Source organism: Onychostruthus taczanowskii, unplaced genomic scaffold (assembly GCF_017590055.1).
Source record: "Onychostruthus taczanowskii isolate IOZ18803 unplaced genomic scaffold, ASM1759005v1 scaffold219, whole genome shotgun sequence".
Classification (NCBI taxonomy): Eukaryota; Metazoa; Chordata; class Aves; order Passeriformes; family Passeridae; genus Onychostruthus; species Onychostruthus taczanowskii.
The window spans coordinates 90111-112384 of record NW_024499451.1 but is presented as its reverse complement, the minus strand read 5'-3'; the positions used below and the strand labels follow the sequence as shown (position 1 = coordinate 112384).

General features: G+C 37.0%; 1 protein-coding gene across 4 annotated transcripts in view; it reads right to left on the bottom strand.

Moving 5' to 3' along the window:
• LRRC2 (leucine rich repeat containing 2) overlaps positions 1-19184 on the bottom strand; it is a 120230-nt gene extending 101046 nt beyond the window's left edge. Inside the window, exons 1-2 of one of the 4 annotated variants that reach the window (XM_041404691.1) lie at positions 19079-19184; positions 7218-7363 (exon numbers count right to left, since the gene is read on the bottom strand). In XM_041404691.1, the coding sequence (XP_041260625.1) occupies positions 7218-7342 (125 nt within the window). In that variant the 5' untranslated portion in view covers positions 7343-7363; positions 19079-19184. Of the gene's footprint in view, positions 1-7217; positions 7383-19078 lie in introns of all 4 variants that reach the window. The other 3 variants (XM_041404690.1, XM_041404693.1, XM_041404692.1) reach the window with 3 other exon arrangements.
• Positions 19185-22274: the final 3090 nt, after the last annotated feature.

The window sequence follows — 22274 nt, the reverse complement described above, 5'->3', positions numbered from 1 at the left end:
ATTGCACAAAGTGCAATACAAAATGGGGGGGTTTTGTACTCATTGCTCTTCTTTCAAGCCCAAAAAATGACTGACTCATGCCTGACAGTATAAATTCTAAGAATGTTAGAAACTTAAACAACAGAAATAAGAGGTCAAAAAGTCTAACTCAATAAAAAATAAGCTGCATTATTACACATCTGCGTTGGCTCTGTCTGGTAGACCCCAGGAACACTAGAGTAGAGGGCTCAGGTCTAAAATGTTACTCTCCCACAACAAGGAATATAAAAAATGGTAAGAAGAGAGTTACATTAAAGCTGAAAAAATAAACTGCCCTCTGACAGTCTGCTGATAATATGTATAAAACAAAAAACTCAGGAGGTCATTGCTAGCCAAGTAAAATAAAATGCATACAACAAAAATGGTTGTTAAGCAAATCAGTCAGTGAAATATTTACCTCAGAAGAAAGACAAGGGTTAAAAATTTAGCCTGTTAGGGAATTCAGCATGTATATTGCACACTGATATGGAAATCCTGTGTCAAATTTTCTCTTTACTCGTACATGAAGTTATGGTAACATGCTCTGTTAGGCTTTTAGAGAATGCAAGTATCATGTACAAGCACATTTAGAACAGATGGAAGGTGAATTAATAATGGAGCAACAAAAGTGCATAATTTTGTACAGTCCATCTCATAATGAAAACATCATATTTCCCATGGGCAAAGGTTCTAATAATTTACAACACCTGGCTGTACCCTCAAGTTACACACTACCCAAATTAATCACTATGAGCCTTACTGGCCTGCAGTTGCAAATTATATCAAGCCAGTGTGTATCATGAAGAAAAGATGACAAAGCTGTAAATTTGCAGGTTCAGTTGAGACCAAACCAAAGGGATCTATTTGGCTACATGGTTGTCATTCTGCTCTGTCATTGTCAAAAAATTGAGATGATGGTACTTTTTAAGGGATTATTATGAAAATAAAGACCTTTTTAAGTCTTCATTTGGTGACAATCCTCAAATTATACAGAATTTACTCCATGTTTGTCATATCAGGAGGCTATTGCATGAATCTTTAAGAAAAACATCTAAAAGAGATCTCTAAACCAGTGAGGCAAAAAGAAAAAAAATACTCATACAAATAAAATAATATTTTAAATACTAATATACTTTCAAGAAATTATATTTCTAATCTTGACACTTTAAAGACAGGTGATATTCCAGAAACACTTTTCAACATATGATAAGTTACAAAACCACAGCTCTCCTGAAGTTTATGTCTTTTTAATATTATTTAACAATAAAATATTTTCATCTTCCTCTAGGCCTTGATTAAACAGTTAAAGTCAGGTTAAAAAAAACCAGCTATTATTTTCAATAGTAAGAAAAATGAAGATAGCAAAGTCAAGCCTAATTTAGGTGGGATTATGAACCTGAAAAATATTTTTCTCAAAGGGCTATGATGAGATGTAAAGTTTCAACTCAGATAACTATTATAGTATTTCCTCTTCAATCATACAAATAGTTCTCCCAATTTAAAAAACAAAAGCTGGTTGCATGCTGCTTATGTTTGTCAAAAGAAAATAAAGGAAAATTAAGTTTCATACCTATATATCTGTAACATAAAAGCACACTTTTCACTAAGGCAAATGTGTGTGGTATAGAGGAATTTTACTCCGGTAAGTTATTTTCCAATATATTACCTTTTTACAGTAAGCTTTCAGGGCAATATGTTACAGTTATGAAAAAAGATCAGCCGGGAAATAGAAGATTCAAGTATTTTCATTTTGGTTAGTGCTGTATTCCTCTTCAGGTAATCATTTCCCAAATGCTTCTTCACTATTGGAGTATAACTTCAGAAAAAGGTTCACAGCATATATTTTTCAATATTATTATACATGTTTCTTTTCAAGGATATGGTAGTTCCCTTCTTGGAATTTTATTTTCTCCAACAAAATAATGAATCTAATCAACCTGATGCAAAGAATTACTCTACAATAAAATCAGTGATTGAACCTTTCAAAGGAGCAACCAACTTGGAATAGAAGTGTGCATTGGTAGGGATTTCAGAACCATCAGAGCAAACTAGGAGTAACTGGGTTTCTTTCAGTTGCTCTTCCTTCAGCAGGTACACTCTTCTCAATGTCTGATTAGAAGCTCTTAGAGGAAACCTCTGATTCCTAGGTAAGGAAGGGAAGTTTCGTTAGATGGCACTATTTCCTCTAAACCAGGGCACAAGAATTGACTGGGACACTACATGGTGACACCAGTTTAGAACTCCTGAGCAATGTTTAAATCAGAGCCACTGGATGTGCAGGATCATTAAATAATCCTATGGAATTTTTAGAAGACCATCACAGTAGAACTGGAGCTCAGCCCAGAATAATATTCCTGATGGATGAGTAACATTTGCGTCAGATTCAATTGGATTGATTCAATTTCAGTATCACTGCCAGGCTCTGCCATGCAATTTAAAGGATTGTGGCTGAACATCAGCTTTTATCTTACAATGCACTTCTGGGCATTACTTTAGATGCATGGTCTGTATGCACAAGTGCCTACAAACAAAGGCAAATAACTTAGTATTTTTATTAGTGCTGCAGATTGAAACCAAAATTGTTGACTGTAATTTGCAGCCAAGGGACTGCCAGCTCCAGTTTTAGACTAGCTTGGAAAAAGTTCTGCATTGGTTATTGAGTAGGAGAATAAAGATAAACACAACAAATAAAATTTTAGTTAAGGTACAAATAGAGTTATAACACTGAAGTTTGGCAGAGAGATAGTGACAAATCTTTTTTATTAAACAAACATGTAAACTCTCAGGGGAAAAAAGTCAGTTTGCCTGCAAAGTGCAGTTTTCTTGTTGCTCTTTACTTTTAATATTGAAGAAGTATATAACTCAAGAAATAATACATGCACATTGAATTATCCAGACTTTGAGAAGAAATTTTTGGAGAGGAGACAGTGGAAGAGGTAGCTGAACAAACTTTTATTTTTGCTGCATGTTTGTTGGTGGACAGAGAAGGCTGTGCCATTTCACAGCAAAGATTTGGATAGCTAATCTGGGCAAACAGCTCTGGCATTTCCTCACTAGAATGTTTAATTTGTTAGCCTTCAAATTTATCTTACCTACTTCTCACACAAATGACAAACATGTTGCCATCCCTCAAAAAAAACCCTAACTGTAAACATTCACTCCTTTTCCCTTAAAAAATAATAAAAAAAAATAAAAAGAAAAAAAATTTAAAAAAAAAAAAGGTAAAAAGGAAATCTCAGTGAAGAAAATCATTATACCACATCAAGGTCATCTGACAGTATTCAGGATTTTGGGGAACAATAAAAGATGATTTTAATAAAAGATCACCACTACAAGAATCTATCTAGAAGACTAAATATAAAACAGTGCTATAAACACACACTTCTTTCCATGATATGCACCTTCATAAACATATAGGAAATCTCAGGACTGTACACATTTTTTTTAACAGTTTGTAGTTCATATCCTATGGGAGATTTCAAATGGGCTTGTCTGACATTATCAAGAAGATGACATAAAATGAAAATAAGCCTACCCAACGCTGTTCCATTTCTTTGTCTTTTATGTTCAGTTGTTGGTTTACATGTGTTCTTCAAACTGCCACACTTTCACAGTCCCACAAAACCAAAGACAAAACAGAGGACTGAATTAAATCCATAAAAAAAATTTATCTGATGTTTACCTCAGAAGGCCAGTATTCTCAGTAATTGGTTGTCCAGAATCAGCTTTCACTGGCCAGTTACTTTAACATCTGCCTTGCAAACAAGTCTTTACAAGACCTCACCATTAATGCCCAGCTGAAGCTTTTCATTCATTTGTGGAATTTTCCTCTGAAGAAAATCTTCAGTCAAAAATTATCTTACAGTTTAATGAGGCTGCAAGAACTAAATCACCTTGCCCCACAGCAAACAGAGCTCCCTAGAAGTTGACCGGAAGTTTGTCCTCGAATAATACATGGTACATTTCACTACATATTATCAGGTCATTTTAAATAGTAACACAGAATATAAAGAAACTTCACAATCTCAAAGGCATTAGCAAATTATAACCTCTTTGAGGAAAACTTGGTGGTTTTTTGTTGTTTTTTTTTAAAAAAAAAAAGAAAAGAAAAAAAGAGGGGAAATAAACCCACAAAAAAAAAAAACCCAACCCCAAAGACCAGATTCCCAACTCTGTTCCATGAGTGTATTTGCAGAGAAACTTTATTAATTTCAACACTACTTAAGAATTCACTCTGACTTCTAACAAAAGTGAATGTCTAGAGCCTTAAATGCTAGAATGTAGTCTTCATTTCAGGAAAGTTCCCTCTTTAAATGTCTTTTGGGAATTATAATTTTGGATCAAAATACTTTCTTACTGTGACACAGTATGAACTTGCATTGATTTCGGTGAACCTACCTAACAATAGTAAAACTTTAATCCCTGAGTATGATACCTGAATTTGATCAATGCAGAACTCCATAAAATAATGAAATGTATTTATATATGGAAACACTATTTCTATTATTTAATTAGAAATATAGTTTTATCTATGCTTTCAAGCTAAAAATCAGCAAAATCTTCTCACATTTTTGGTCTGACATTTGAGAGCACTGAAAAGCATATAATGAGTAACTTGTGAGCTGACATTTAGGACCTAAATGCCAGTGGTCACTGCACACCTCATAAAACAATGAGGATTTTCTTTTAACTGAATTTGGCATATTATTGCTAATATTCTTATTACTTTGACCATTATTCTATCAGCTTTGACCATTCTATAAGGCCTGCATCATGAGAACGAGCACGAACTTTGGCATTTGTTTCAGTGGGTGTAATACTGATCACTCAGCTCAGGAGACAAAGTCTAATCTATTTCCTCCTTTTTTTTCCAGGAGCTCTACAAGTAGAACTAACTGGAAAGCAATCTGAGTGCACAAAGACACACAACTAAACAAAGTACAATACACAAATTGCAATTCAAAGGAAGAAAAAATCCTTTGCACATGTAGCAAGTGCACATTTATTTCTGTGCATTATGTCTCAAATTTCCTATCTTTGATACGGGAAGAAAAGAGAATTAATTTGGACATCATTAGCGGAAAAAACGCAGAAAAAGCAGTGAAGCTCCACTCTTTCAAATAGAAGTATGTCTACAATAATTAACCACAGGCAGAAAAAACCAGGGAGAATGCACTGGTTTCAGGAAAAGACAAATCACTGTAAGAACTTATTCTTGACATATGCTACTGACAAAAGCCATGGGAACTCAAATTAGCTACCTCAGAGGACATAAGGCATCTTTCCCTCTTACAGAAAGAACTTACCGTGCATCTTTTTCTTTTGTACTAGTGAACTCAAAAGTTATCTTCTGCACCACAGAAAACCAAAACCAAGAAAAAAAGCGGCAGGGGGATGTTGACACGTTGTCCACATTAGGACAGAAATAAGGTTTGATTAAGTTTGATCCCAAGCCCTTTCACTTGTGTTTTCTACCATAAGGGAAACAGCAAACATCCATCTCTCAGCTGTCATGGTTTAACCTCAGATGGTAACCAAGTACCGCACAGACATTTACTCCCCAACCCTCCAGCAGGATGGGCAGAAAAATCAGGATAAAAAAGTAATACTTCTGCTTTGAGTTAAGAATAGTTTAATAATAGAAACAAAGTAAAATATAATAATACTATTAATATTCATTGCAATAATAATAACAAAAAGAGAGAAAGGAAACCCAAGATAAATAACGTCAAATACAACTGCTCACGACCTGCTGACACAATCCTAGTTGATTTCTGAGAAACAAAATCACTCACTTCTAGCCAATTCCACCAATTTATATGGCAAGAATAAAGTTCTATGGTATGGAATATCACGTTCAGGTCAGCTGTCCTGGCTGTGCTCCCTGCCAGCTCTGTGTTCAGCCCCTCAGTAGCAGAGAATGAGACACTGGAAAGTCCTTGTCTTAGCATAAGCACTACTTAGCAACAATCTAAACAACAGTGTGTTATCAACATTATTCTCATACTAAGTCCAAAACACAGCACTGTACCAGTTAGTAAGAAAAAAACTAATTCTATCCTACTTGAAACCAGGACACAGCTCACACCAAAAAGAATGCTTATCCTCGCTAGAGAATTCAATCTAAAGTATGAACCTCTCTTTTTTTTTTTTTTTTTTTTTTTTTCTGTTTTTGTTAGAATTACGGTTTTATGGTAAGCTTTAGAGATGGGAAAACAAAGACCGCTGCTATGGCTCTTTTAAAGAGAAAGGTCCCAGAAAGACCAGTCAGACTCTGTATTACCCTTGCCTCCTCCTAGACCAGCTGCTCTGTTGCCAGTGCAGCTACCCCAGTAGTGAGAATCTGCTAGTGAGGGTATCCTGAGAGTGCTGAAACACCACACAAAGGTTCAGTGCAATTATGTTCTTAAACAAGGGCACTTTTTAACCCTGTGCATTTTATTTTTAAAACAGAAAGTGATTTCTATTTTTTTCTGTTCTCAGAGGGAGGAAATTGATAAGTCCCATGTTTTCAAACTTCCCAATGCAGTTTAATATTCAACAGTGCCATATGATCAACAAAATATAGCTTAAAGAAAAAAAAACTTCAGTATAATAAAAACAATAAAATTATCATTGGACATAAACATTATAATCAAGGCCTTCTTTAATACCCCAAGAAAAAATAACCCAATAATTCTTATTCCTTTTGGTATTACCTATTCAGAAACAATTGAATATGTCTACTTATTTAAGTCCTTTTCTTTCTCCCCTCAACACAACAAAAATACTTATAGTATTTCTTAGTACTGAAGCTTGTGAGCTTATGTTCACTAATTCTATAATTAATAATCCCTACTTTTATGCACTATATTAAAATAGAAAGTAACAAACATATGTTATTTTTCTCTTCAATTTATGTCTATGGTAAACAATAAAATATATCATTAATATAGCAAAATCTACATAGAAACGAGCATAAACTAATGAAATATAAGTATTGTTTGTGCTGCATTTCTCCTACTATCATGTGAGGATAGGAAGTAAGATGTCATTGAAATCAAACCCAAATCCCAAAATTTTAATAATCAACAATTATTTTTTAGTACATTCATCATATTTTTTACATATATTTCCATTTATTATATTAAGTATATGGAAATGTTAGTGGATAATAAGAACAGGTTTAGTTAAAATTAATAACACAAAAGTGGTCTTACTTCTCCAATGCACTTTGTTCTAATCTTTCTTTCTCTTTCCTCTGACGTTCTTTGCTCTTCTTAACTCGAGTTTCCCACAGTCCTCTTATGACAGAAAAGTCAAATATTATCACCTGATGCCCCATATTGTTGACATTAAGCTTCTCCTGCAAAAACAAGCCAATTCTTCAGAAAAAGGAATAATGAGATAAATAAAGCTCCAAACTATCAGGTGTCACTAAAGTTTTCTGGGGAAAAGAGTTGAAGTCATAAGAAATATTAATATAGTGTGTTTTCCATCTTACCCAATTTATCTAGGGTTTTGTGCTGGCAGTAATCAATGTAGCATGCGATTCACTTCTACATAAAATCCATGACAAGAGCCATATGTTGAATTTTTTGTATTCCTTACATTTTTTTCCTTTTCAAGATAAAGGCAGAGTTGCAAAAAAAAAAAAAAATACTGGTTTGATTAAGTAACGCTGATGAAAATAGCTTTAAAGGCTTTACATTTTTGATAATTTCTGTGACTAATATTAAAATGAATGCTCATAAAGAATTTATTCATTTTAAATCATGCAAAAGCACTCCATCTGGAGTTGTTGTGTATTGATCTTTATGATCTCAAGCTATCCTCTTTCAATGGAATTTGTGAAATTCCTGTGTTCCCATAAGTATCTGCTTATCTGCGAAGGGCATCAAAAGACCAGCCCCATAACAACACTTCATGGTCCCCACTTACTAACATGTCCTTATTCTGGCCAGTCAACAGGGTTGACTTTGCAGCAGCCAGGGTCATGGCCAGGACCTAAGGCTCTTCACCTCAACACATGGTGAGGTAGTCACACCTGCCTTTTTCACTTTACTGGAGTGCACAGTCAGATAACGCCAGGACATAATGAGCAATCATGTGTGAATCATTCACCTGTCCCGTACACTGTTATTAGTATTGTTTTTCCTGTTTAGTTTTTTTTTTATTTATTTCATTGCTGTTTCCACTAAATCACTCTTATCTCAACCCATGATCTTTACTTTTTTTGTGCCTCCATTCTTCTCTTGCTACAGGGGAAGGCAGGCATAGCACATTGTCTGGTGTGTTTTGAGCAGGAGCACTAAATTGGAGAATACAATTCCTAAACCACAACACATATGGAAACACATTCCAACAGTCAAAGGCTTGGTATCAGTGTATCAGGCTCCATACAGTTAAGAACTGATGTCAGCCAGAAAAGAAGCTCAAAGAATATACCTCTTCTGATAAAATATGCTGGAAAACTAGTAACAATGGATGAAGAGAAAGCTTAGCTGCTCATTCTTTAATGGCAACCTCTTTTCCCACCCCTCTTGACTGGATGGATTGCAGGATGTGGACTGGAAGAGAAAACTTCCTCCCACAAGATCAGTTTCATGACCATCTGAGGAACCTGAACATACATAAGTTTTTGGGGCCTGATGAATGCATATCAGAGTTCTGAGGGAATTGGCTGATGTTGTTAACAAGCCAATCTCCCTGACATCCAGAGACTCATGGAAGTCAAGGGAAGTTCCTGATGAGTGGAAAAAGGGAAACACAGCATTGATCTTTAATAAAGCTAGAAAGGAGAACCTTGGGCATAACCAAACTGTCAGTCTCACCTCTGTGCCTGGGAAGGTCCTGGAACAGATCATCCTACTAACTACGCTAGGGCACAAAGTGAACAGCAAGATGATTTGGGATAGCCAGCAGGGCTTCACTAAGGGCAACACTTGCCTGACCAAGACAGTGGCCTTCTGTGATGGAAGGACTACACTAGTGGACCATGGAAAGGCTACAGATGCCATTTATCTGGACTTCTGTAAAGCCTTTGACACTGTCCCTCACAATGTCTTTCTCTCTTATTTGGCAAGACATGGATTCAGCAGGTGGACTGTTGGGTGGATAAAGAATTGGGATGACAGCCACATCCAGAGGGTGGTGGTCAATAGCTTAGTGTCCTGATGGACATCAGTGACAAGTGGTGTCCCACAGGAGTCTGTATTGGCACCAGTAGTAATCAATATCTTCCTTTATGACATACACAAAAGGATTAAGTGTACCCTCTGCAAATTTGTAGAGGACACCAAGCTAAGTGGTGTTGATACACCTGGAAGATGGAATGTCATCCAGAGGGACCTGCACAAGATTGAAAATTGAGTCTATGGGAATTTCCCACTTATTTTTCCATTTTCCCACTTGGCACAAGTGCAACTTGCTGCACTAAGTGCTAGTGCAAGGGCGAGGTGCTGTACATGGGTCAGGACAACCCGTTAAAACACAGGCTGAGGGATGAACAGAGGGAGAGCAGCCCTGCCCAGAAGGACTTGGGGGTGCTGGTGGATGAGAGGCTGGACATGACCCAGTCATGGGCACTCCCAGCCCAGAAAGCCAAACGTGTCCTGGAGTGCATCAAAAGGAATGGTAAGCAGCTGAGGGAGGGGATTCTTCCCTTCTACTCCACTCTCGTGAGGACACAACCTGGAGTGCTGCATCCTCTTCTATGTTCCTCAGCACAGGAAAGGCATGGACCTGTTGGAGCTAGTCTAGAGAATGACCAGCAGGAAAACTAAAGGGATGGAAAACCTCTCCTTTGAAAAGACTGGGAGAATTGGGATTGTTCATCCTGGAGGAGAGAAGGCTTTGGGGTAATTGTAACTGTCCAGTGTCTGAAGGAAGTCTACAAGAAAGATGGAGAGAGCACATAACAATAAGGGGGAATGCATTCAGACTGAAAGAGAAGGTTTAGATTACATATGCTAAAGATACTTTTTACTGTGAGGGGGGTGAGGCAATGGAACATGTTGCCCAGAGAAGCTGTGGATTACCTATCCATCCTCAAGAGCAGGCTGGATGGGGGTCTGAGCAACCCAATCCAGTGAAAGGTATCCCTGTCCTGGAACTGATGATCTTTAAGGTCCTCTCCCCCCCAAGCCATTCTGTGATTCTCTATGTGAAACACAGCATGACTTACAAGATGGTGTTCCTTACAGTGGTTCAGTACCAGCATAAGAAACTAATCACCTACTAAATCTCTAATGCAAGTACACAAACAAATCTTGATAAAAGAGGTGGAACTTTCTTGCTCAGAGTCACTAGCCGTGATACAATCACCACAATATACTAGCTCTCATTAACTGTAGCTAGATTACCAACAGAGGAAAGTCAGTTATTTAAACTTTGTGTGGGCTTTTATTAGAGAACACATTTATAATACCATTTATAAGCTTGGGGGAAAAAAATAAGCAGTAGAAGAAAACCCTTCTTGACCATCTACTTATCAGTTAAAGAGCAATCCTCCCCATCATTTCCCATGTTTTTTCAAGCTCATGTCTATAATTTTCCCCCAGATGCTACTGTGATCATTTTTTCCAAGCATTGTGTCCTTCAGCTGGGTCCATTTAGTATCTGTCCTTCTGTTATAATACTGAGGACAAAGGGGAAATTATTCTCCCCTCTGTATTTTTTCCCTTGTAACTTTGCAACTGTCCCTTTTCTCTTTCACCCCCTTTCACCTACACATCCCTCTGTAGTGCATAGCATATAAAGGAATAATTTATTCTGAGCCAGGAAAACACCCTCATGTGCTCTGGAAAATGCACAGTATGGACTAAAAAGAATTATGCATAGATATGTCTAGAGAAAAGGTACATACCTGCTCACCTTATTAGTCATCTCAGTAAGAGAGGCCCTCTCAAATACCAACAAGTATTGGCTCAGAAACTGGTCAGAGACCAGTATCATTCTATTCACATGGCCTTCTGTATCTTAGGATGTTTACATAAAATGTTGTCTTTGTTGTTCATAAAGCTGCAACTATTTCTTGTTTATCTTTTCTAGCACTAAAAATGAGGCAAAAATAGTTCCTAACATTTCTTGAACTAACAGATGACAGCAGCTAAGTCAAAACCCCATTAAAACAGTGTAATTAAAACAGTGACCTTATTCTCTGTGGAAAGGTTTGTCCTTCTAAAACATATTCACTACTAATTTACAGGAACTGTTTACCTCATAAAATAAAATGTTCACCTCTGCTTACAGGAGGAAGAAAGCCAGTGACAAGGACTTCACCCTTCACAGTAACTGCGGACCAGCAGTCACTCTGCAGGGTCTAACTCATTTTAATAGACCAATTCATAGAAGTGTGTTTTGGTAGAAAGGCTGTTGCAGAAGCTGAATTGTTGTGTGACAGTGAAGTTACAGCTGGACACTTGACCTCTTTTAGAACTAGATGGCCTTAATCAACAGAGAGTCTGAATAGACTGTGAAAGCACTCCTTTTCCTTGACTTGTTTCTCACCTTCCTGTCTCACAGGTTAAGTCATCCATTCTTTATTGAGACATTGATTTATTAAACATTAGGTCAGAAAAGTTCATTTTACCAACATATTGCTTTTATCCACATATAGCGTTTATCCATGTGTTGCACTAAGCAGCAAGGCATTGTGGGGTTTTCTTCTATGGTAATACCAAGCAGAGGACAAACTTGGGTGGAAGATGAGAACTGTCCATCATAACGCCTCAGAATTAATCTCTTCAGAAGGAGCAAAGCCACGAATCCTCATCAGATTACAGGGTGACTAAGGCTTTAGAAATATGTAACAGGACAAATGTGAAATGCTTTTTGACATCTACAACTCTGAAAAGGTCACCTAGCAATCTTCACAGGGCTGTTGCTTTATCCTATATCCTTGTCTAAAAAATGGACATGAAGTATCAAGCATAATGTCAAAATATGTATTTGCCAAAATTCAGACACCATCATTTTCCTAATGATGAGACGTTGCCCAGAAAGGAAAACTTGCTAAAGCTATGCTTAAGTGATACTAAGTTCTTCAGAATACCTACTCATACATGGCAAGAATTTATCACAGAAGAAGCAACTAATAATAATGATTTTGAGTTCTAGAAATACATGTTCAAATTCACGCACAGTAGTTTCTTTCTTCCAAACATCAGATTAGGCCTGTAGAGGAAAACTCAAAACTATCATCTATTATTCACAGGTGGTAAGCTACATTTGGATAGAGAAAAATCTCAATCATACACTTCTTTCTATCTTCTTAGCTTCAACTAGGAACACAGCTATGTTTCCTCCCAAACTTAGGCTATTCACAGGAATCACTATAATCATTTCATCCATTATCAGAAGCCACAATAAAGTTAGAAAGGACCTTTAGAGGTCACCTTTTCTGACTGTTCTGCTCAAAGCAGTCATATAGTTCTGTACAACCTGCAGCACCCTTCCTCTTCCAATTTCCCCATCATTTTTTAATTCAGCACTGCTTCTTTCTCATCCCATACTTACACATGATCATTAAGGACAGGTTTTTGTCTCACTTGTGAGGATTACCTCACCCACCCATATGGCAGTAAGTGAAAAACAAAAAACTATTTCTTACCAAAGAAACAGGCAACCTTGCTTTCACTAAGGACAAGTCCTAACCACAAAAGAAATCATGGCCTGCGTTCACAAGACCCAACTTCATAACTACAATGAGTTTGCCACTTAAAGTCATCTTGACTTGAGTAACATCTACATCTAAATTATGCTGTAGATCATCAGCACACCTTTCTTAGATGATGCATAGTTATAACATTTATCAGTCTTTTGAGTTATTAGTGAGACAGGTCACAAAACAAGGCTATTCAGTAACATATGATAATTAATGTACAGCACTTTCCAGGGGAAAAGGGATTCAGGAGCACAAGAAGGCAACGTCATTTACAGGACAATCATATATGGAGAAACTAGTTCTCTGTGTGTATTTATGGAAGCAAATAATCTTATCCTTAGCCATTTACACCTCCCAAGAAATTATCTGCAAAACCTTAATCAATATCCTTAAAAGGCAACATACCAGGAAGTCAAGCTGATCTTGTCTTCTTTGTAATGGTTAGCTCAGAAACAGAGCTGGCCATTCAGGATAGTTTTTTTTTTTTTTTTTTTTTTTTAGCTATTCTAAGATTTTCCCTTCAGAAGCAGCTACACATTACATTTAAGGAAATATTTTTAGGTAATATAATAAATATATAAATAAATAAAATCCTCTCAAAAATTTTAAAATAGTTTTTTTTTTTTTTTTTTTTTAATAAGCATTGCATTACTTGACAAGGTGATATGAGAGCTTGTAATCAGAGAAACTTGCATTAGTGGTAGAGGAAAGAAATTTTTTTTGGCTTCACTCCTTTCTGTTCTTTATGCTTTTTTTAGGAGGAGGGGGAATAAAAAAGTCCCTTTGAACACCATGGCCATTGCATCTCTTCCTTAACCAGCAGGTTATGTCAATCTTGTTCTTGTTTTCATCAATAAGGAAATCACGGAATCTGTGTAACTCGAATTTTCCTTCCACATTATAAACCACAGACTCTCTCCCCAGGGGTGTACTATCTGTTCAAGATAAAAAAGCCTGCAAAGTAATCTCAATTTTTTCATTCCAGGGTCCTGTGCCTTCACTAGAACACATTACCAAGCCCCTCCCCTATGAAGGAATTCTGACTCTTCCTATTGCAGGCTCCATCTCAACACAAAGACCTGTCTTTTTACCAAGTGAATTTAATAATCTGCCACTTCTCTGGGCCAGCTGAGGTGAGAAGAAGCAGTTGTTCTGTAAGAGCACTCTTTTGCTGCCAGCATTTGAGTTTGTGTGCCCTATTGCTGTGAGCTATCCCTAGACACATATAGCAGAAAAACTGCCTTTCCAGACACTTGTGTGCAATTTCTGCTCTTAGAAAAAAGAAAACACCTTTCTTTAATCTTGCATAAACTTTATTCATTTAAATGTAATATAAATAGGCCTATTAAAATCAAATACTGTCCTCATGTGTATAATGATATTGAGCTTTTGGAGCATTTGGATGTTCTTAAGCATTTGGAGGATTAACTGGCAAAACACCATAATATTAGGGATGATACTCATCATGTGTTTTATTTAAATGATATCATATTAATGCCAAATATTATTGCAGTAAAAGCAGCTGCCTAAGTATCTGCATGGATTCTTTTTATTTTATCATTTATATTATCATTTATTTTATTTTATTGTATAAATTCACCTAAAAGTAGGCAGACTGGTCTCTAGTATCTATTTCAGACATTCTTTTTTAAATAGTAGGAGTATTCAGCTCTAAAAATCAGAACCTCTTCAGTAAAGAGTTGAAAATATATAGGGTGAAAAAGAAGATAGCTACCTTGTAAATATCGATAGTCTTTATTATTTTATATTTATTGCTATTCCTGTGTTGCTACAAATATATACATACTTCATATGTCAACTCTATAGTAAAACTGGAGAAGTTTAATCTGCTGTGCCTAAATGTCCTTGCTTCCTTCAGCTACTGATATCTCCAACCCTTGTTTATGGGTCTGCCACAGACATCTTTGATAGCAGCCAGTGATCTCATGACCATTTGTGTTTGTTTCCACTTGACCTCTGAACCCTGAACAGGCATTTGATGACTGGGTTTTTTCCTTTTTCTTTTTAGTTTTTTTCCCCCCTTGGCTTAAGGGAAAAATTTATGGCTTTCAATACCTCCAGAAGTGTCACCAACGGGAGTATGGAGGACCACTGGAGGCAACAAAGTTTCAAAATTAAGATGCCTTTTGGCAGCTCCTGGTGTTTAATGCTGAAGGAGTTCCATCTCCATCACCTGCACTTGCACCACAAAATTGCCATGGACTACCCAATCTTCAAAAAAGAGTTTAAGGATATATGAGCTAAAAGCAACACTGAATTCTGGATGGAAGGCCTTCCACAGATAAAAAAGTGCTTTTCAAATCAGCAACTTCATTGAAAGAACAATTTTCAGCCTTTCTGCACTTATCTCAGCATCTGAGATGGATCAACCAATGCGTAAATACCTTGAGAAGCATACTATAAAAATAAATAAATAAATAAATAAAAAGATAGATAAATAAATAAATAAATAAAGACAAGGAAAGGTCTTCTTTGAAAAGAAAAGCAGTGGAGCACAAGAAAAGTATTCTTAGCTATGATGACTCTGTGGTCTGCTGAGATTAACTGTACCGAACTCTTCTACAGCTCCTTCCTGTTTACCAACATTATCTGTCTTCTCAGCAGTGGGTAGAATACAGCCAGTGATAAGTCAAAACTGCATTGGCTTTATTATAGTAGAGTTTAAACTTCTCTGAACATAGCTGGGGTCAGTGTTAGTGCAGCCAACTTGTGTGTGCACGGTATTCTAGAACAAGACCTGTGTCTTGAGTCTGAAAGAGTCCAACATAATTTTGATACTACAGATAGAGCTAGTATTAGTCTCTGTTAATAGCTCTCCTGATTTCACATGGCACGTGGTTGCCCTAGAAAACAGCCCTGTATATACTTTCCTCTGCTGTTTTATGTGAGTTATTAAATTATTAACGTTTTGGTTTCTTCAATTTGCTTAACAACCTGGTTCACTTGGGCCCTTTTTCTTTCAGATAATCACTGTGGGAGATCTGCTGCACTCTAATGAGTATTACTGGCAGGATTACATGGGGGAAAATGTGAGTGAAATATTTCCTACCAATCCTACAAATAATTTCTTAGGAAATAAGCTCACTCACCCTGTGCTTCAGAATCATCAAGTCATTTATCTCAAGTTTTTAAATAATTCAGAGAAAACCTGACATTTGGATAGCAACTGAACATATTTTTTATGTTATGAGGAAAAGATTAAATTAGAGAAACATGCTGTGATTGAAAGAGCAATAGAGATTGTGGCACTGTTCACCACATACAACTATATTTTGCTAACCAAGCACAGCTTGTAAGTGAGGTATTGCTTCTCTGTGATGCTTGAGGAGTGGGAGAGGACTGCAAAGAGGGAAGTTGCTCATCCCTACCTTGTTTTTCTTCTAGTAACAATCTTTTATTGTTCTACACCAGCAGGGAATTATCTTTCCTGCTAATTTGGTTGGTTTATCTGTCACTAATCTAGCCAAAAGTGCAGATTTGACAGTGAGAGTTTGAGGTCTGGGATCCAAGATAAATTGTGTTTCAGAGCACATATGCATGCATGCATGCAAGTGATTGCTGGGTCCTGGGGAATATGTGGGCAGGGCAATGCAATGGGATCACAGCGGGTGTCCCCCTGAAGGCCTGGGTCCCCAGAGATCCAATAAATGTAGCTACAGCACAGAATAAACACAAAAGGAAAGAGACAATCCGCTCCAGGGCTGGAGAAGGCACTCCTGACACCTGGACATGAGCCCAGATGTTTTGGGAGTTTGAAATGTTCTTTCCTGTTCTCTCAAGAGTACAGTCTCAGCCAGCTGGCTCCCACATAAACAAACACAGACAGACAGTGACACTTTCAAGCTATTAATTAGTCTAACTTTCAGTGTAGTTAATTTCAGAAATTAGTGTCTTTCTGTATCACGGAGCTTAATCATAAACGCTTTGATGAATTAAGGTCTTTTTTTAGTTTTCTTCTTTAGTTATTTCACGGAAGAGAATTTATGAATAGAATCTGACGTTACCCTCTTTCATACACAAATAAATAACTTTTGTAATGTTTACACACCACAGCTAAGAGAAAATATATCTTTTTATTAACCTACTCATTATATCTCAGGTAAAAATAGCTATGAACACTATAAAGTTAAAAACAGATATGCAAGAGCTGAACTTGGTTTCCACATGTTTTTATGTGTATATTTCTCCTTGTCCAGTGCTGCAGCATAATGCTTTACTGACAGTTTTCATTAATCAGTTCCTATTCTAGACATAAATTAATCAGTCTCACAAACAAGAGTCCTCTTTATCACTGCAGTCTTCACATCTTGATTTTTAGACAATTTTTCACAGGGTTATTCATTAATTAGGTCTTTAATTATGGATCAATTAGCAGCTGAATTACAATATTCCTTATACTTTCTCAACTCTTGTAACACTAATATGTTTGCCATCAAGCATGATAGATGTTACATATGCAAGGGGATTTATTACAGATGTATTCCCCTAGCACTTCAGTGAGCTGACTAATTATTCTTCCACTGACAATGAAGCTAATGAAACACTGGACTGATGTCTCTGACAAACATTCATTCTTTTTTTTTTTTTTTTTTTCTACTGGGTATTGCTGAGGAGAGGTCTAATTCTCCTAAGACTGAGAGAGGGATGAGGTATTTGAAATGGGCATGCATTTTGAGGTTGTTTCTTATCAAAGGAAAAACAGCTCAGAAGTGTATAACATATTAGTAAAGGTGTTGAATCTATGCATGTAGCTGTAGTCAGCAGGTGTAAACAATTGTCTTGGGTAGCATACAACAGAGTCCTGGGAAACAAAGTATGTTTTAAGAACTGATTAGAGAGATCCCAGTTAACCTCTCACACACAGACCCATGGCAAAGAAATTTGCATTCTTTGTCACTGAGCAAGACACTGAGGTTTTCATATATGATTAGATGATCTTAATTAAGCATAACATGGCACTCTCAGGTTTCTGAAACTTGTTTTGCATCCATTGTGTTTTTTAACACAATGTTTGATTGACTACTTATTTGTCTTAAGGTTCCTGAACAATTCCCAAGAATTGAGGCTACTATTACTTACCTTTCATGTAGCCTTAGAGGATCTGGCCTTGGAAGTTATCTCTGTGAATGACTACATCATAAATATTATTTTAGACTCTCTGCCTTAACTGACACTAATTAAAAACACACAAAATTTATCATTTTCTTTTTCTCTCTGGGGTGCATTTTGCATGTATTGATCTAAGAATTCAATCCTGCCTCTACTGCAGAAGGAGAATAAAAACCTATGTCTGATCTACAGCAGTCCTATTTCCAGTGTTAGATGCAAGATCATTAGTTGTATAATGAGTAAAACGGTCATAGCTAATTGCAAAGATGTTAAATTCTGTGATTTAAGATGGTAGATAATACAGATAAGCAAGAGATGGTGCTGCTTTCAACTACTCCAGCAGTCAAGTTATTTTAGCTCTAATGGCCCAAACTCCACCATAAATTCATGAGGTGGCATCTGTATTTTATCGTTCTCTCACCACAGCTGTGTCTTTAGTCTTTCCCACAAAACTTTCCCACATCTGTGGCTAGGGGACACAGGTGACATTGACAGCTGGACACCTTCCTTTGGAATAATTCTCCACTTTTACCTTCTGTCTGAGGAGAGCAAAGTGAGTGAAACTCTTTGGTACGATCTACCTCTTTGGCTAACAAGCATTATCATCCATCTCTTATCCTTGAAACTGTGCTCAATTAACTGCTGTTCAGAGGAAGAGAGCTGGTCAGAACCTTTTAACCTAGAAAGTAATACGTCAATGATAGCACATAAATGCTTGTGGTAGCAACAGCAGTAATGACAATATTTGACTTTAAATGATAGGCTGTGCTCTCAAAAGATGTAGCAGGCTGTATTTCCTATGCCAGTTAGATTAACTGTAAGTAGCCTTCAGAAAGTGAAGTTCTATAACTCTTTTTAAATTCTACTGTAGATTTTGACAGACAGCAAAGATAAATGACTGACCTCTCAACTATTTTTTTATGGAAAATCATTCTCACACCAGCATATGTCCTTGAGATGAAATAGCAATGGTTTATTATAACTGAGTCACAGAGTGGAACTTGAAAGGTTTCCTAAATTATAAAGTTTGGATTTGTCACCAGTGTGAATCTATTTACAGGAACTATGCACGGGGTGAATCTCACTCTCTTTAAAGATACCCACCAAACATACTTCCTTGGACTAAATTCTCTCTGCTCCAACTATTTTTCCCATATGCATTAGTTTTTAAAGATCCGCAGCACAACAGGAGCAACCTGAGAGCTACTTCTCACTTTTCCTGCCACTTTCCACCTTGACCCCACACATCTGAAGAAACACATAATGAGCAAAACTGTCACTTACCTTCTACTAAAGAACAAAAGTGTCCAGAGCTCCTGAATGCGCTCTGCAGTTATTCAATGTGGGACACTGAGGTTGTTTATAGCATAGCACAGCCCATGGCCAGCCAGATCTATTTGAATCCTGCAGTGTGACTAGCCTTCCAGATGTACTAATATGCTATATTTGTAAAGTGATAACATGATCTGTGGTCTTACAGCAGAGACACAGGCAGGATAAAGTGTCTGCACTGCATGAGCCAACACAGGATGGAAACAACAGTGCTAGGACAGCATCTCATTTGCTTCAAGGGAAGTGTGACAGAGCTAATATTACTCATGTATATTTGTTGGAAAAGGGCAAGGAGAATAAAAGAAAAATGCATATACAGTCTGAATTCCTCCAGTACAGGCTACCTTTTCCTTTCCACATCCATTCAATTCTGAAATAAATATACACATGTGTACGCAGATTATCACCATGCAGTTTGCATGACTGATTGATTTACAGCAAATTCTGCTTTTTCTTGCTGATAGTGGCTCACGTTTTTTAGAACAATGCTTGTCACTTGTATTCCTGCTTATTGTTAGTGGAACAGAAGGGCAAGGCTGTGGGCAGCCAGAGATCATCTTGCTGCTGGATCAGAATTGACAGGGCAGGGGCTAAGTTCAAGGAGCTGATACCAGCTATGGGCAAAAGAGATGAGTTCTGGCGATGCAAGAGTGAAGATGGACATGGACAAAGAAACTCATCAGGAAGCTCATGGCCCTCCCTGACAATTCAGCATGAATTGTTAACATTTTGTGAGTGTACCTTTGATGAAATAAGCCCATTTCCTTTCTAATTAGAAAATGATGGCAGGGAGGAAGGAAGGAAGGAAGGAAGGAAGGAAGGAAGGAAATTTAAAATTCAGCTTTTCAATTAAAATAGTTTCATATTTTAAGTCTTTTTTTAAAAAAAAACTATCTTTTTCAACAATTTCTGTTTATTTTTCATCCCTGCCAGTAGCAATAACTATTAATTACTGCATCTGGGCTTAGCGTAAGCTTCAGATACTAGTTTTACATTGCTGTGCTTTCAGTGACCTTGCTGAAATCACATCATATTAGAAAGGGAAAGTCATGATCTGTAAGTTTAAATGTTCAATTTTGTCTTCAAGTCTGAAAGACATAGTGTCAAGATTCACTTTGATCCTTTTCAATGCAGTGTGTTTCAAGGTATGGTAACATACCTGAAGGATCCTGCATCACATATCCTTATTCTTCAGTCATCTTAGTCTTCACAAATATCAATAATAAATAGGAATCACCACATCCAATTTTCCTAATATGTGTTTATTTTCTGATAAAACTACCCACAAATTTTCATGGTTTTTTGCCGTATAGCTATATGGATTACTTGCTGTAATTACCTGAGCATTATTAGACTTCAGCCACAAGAGCTGATGATGAAATCATTGAGGAAGACAATACTTTGGAACAGGGAAAGTTCATCCCTTCTTTATCCTAAAGCATGGTGTGTAATTTTCCTTTGGTGCACACTGCCTAGGAAAACATGTTGCTATATTTTTGTTCAGAATGTGACAACATGAAATAATAATTAATTAGCAATTATATTAAGAAAATACTGACCTCCATCTTACTTTTTCAGGATCCATCCCTTGCTGTACTTGTAGGTGTTGCTTTTGGCAAAAGAAGGTAAGATTGTTAAGTGTTTAAATACTGAAATGTGTTTCAGTAACAGAAAGCTGAGCTTGCAGTTAATTCCTTGGCCTTAGCCAAGGATTCATAGATCAGCTAACCTTCCAACTACAATCATAGCTTACCCATGACAAGGAGAGGCTTGAGATATTTGCTGGAAAGGGAATGAGAAAAAAATCAGCTAATGAAGTAGGCATCACCTAAATTTAAAAAAAAAAAAATCCTATTAAAGAAAATGCACTAAGGATGGAAAAACAACTGAGGAATGGCATGAAAGATTTAGAGGAATATTACAAAATTGACTGACTGGGAAGAGAGATAAAGGGGTGAGAGGAACAGAATCTATAATACTGTATAGTTGTGGATTTCCATCTACTTGACAAAAAAATACGAAGGAAAAGGAAAACTGTACGTCGGTACATAAATGCTGGAATAGTATGAAAATACCACAAGCAAGGAGTAGTAGACAGCACACTGCTCAGGCCAGTGAACAGACAGAAGGCTTGCTTGCTAACAACAAAATCCATTGGCAGGCTTGAACCTATTTTAAGGCATGCTAGAGTGACAGAAGCTAGTTTGTTCAAAGGTGTTTTCTTACTGCATCCTGCATCCCAGTTCATCATCAGCAGTATTCACTGTCAGAGCCAAACTGACCTTGGCTCAAACACAGCCTTGCATGCCTGCCACAGCATTCCCACAGGAATTGCTTCTCATCCAGGTGATCCAGTAGACTAACCAGCATCTATGTACTCATATGAAACTGCAGTCTACTGAATCATCCTCCTGGATGAGAACCATTGCCTAGGAAGTGGTACAAAACCAGTCATTTCATAAAGAGGCCTGGTCCATTTTGGCTGTTGGAGTTCATCAGTCTCATAAACTGGAGCTATTGTGAAATACAGAAGTAGCCAGCACTGGACTCTCTGACAATCAAGTCTTGGAAACAGCTTGCAAATCTGCCCAAGCTATTGTAGTTTGAAGCCAGCTGCTCCAGAAGCAGCAGCTATATTGCTTTCAGTGATAAATTCAGTCTGAAATCAAAACAGCCCTGGATAGCAGATCCTCTACCCATGAAACTGACAAATCCACCACTCAGATAATCCAGCTGACGTAAATGAGAATTGACTATAAACAAGCACACCAAGAGATATTATCTTTTTCCACTTGTGCATTAGCTGTAGCAAAACTTCCCTACTTAACTCAATCTTTTCTTTATAGAAAACCCACAAAGTAAAGGCAACAAAGATACTAGCAACATAGTCTGCTGTATAAATAATTGCTGTATAAGCATAGCTACACTTGTTTTTCTGGTCTATCTTCCTTGTTCATTCTAAGGATAACAATATGCAATTAAATTAAGGGCAGTAGAAAACTCTGAATATTAAGGTCAGTGTCTGGGTAACACAGGCTACAGCCAAGACCTAACATGGGGTAGAAGTGGGAACAGCATTTCATGTAGACAAGGCACCTTCATATCAGCACTTCAGACCTAAAAGACAGAGTGATTCCAGCATAGCTGT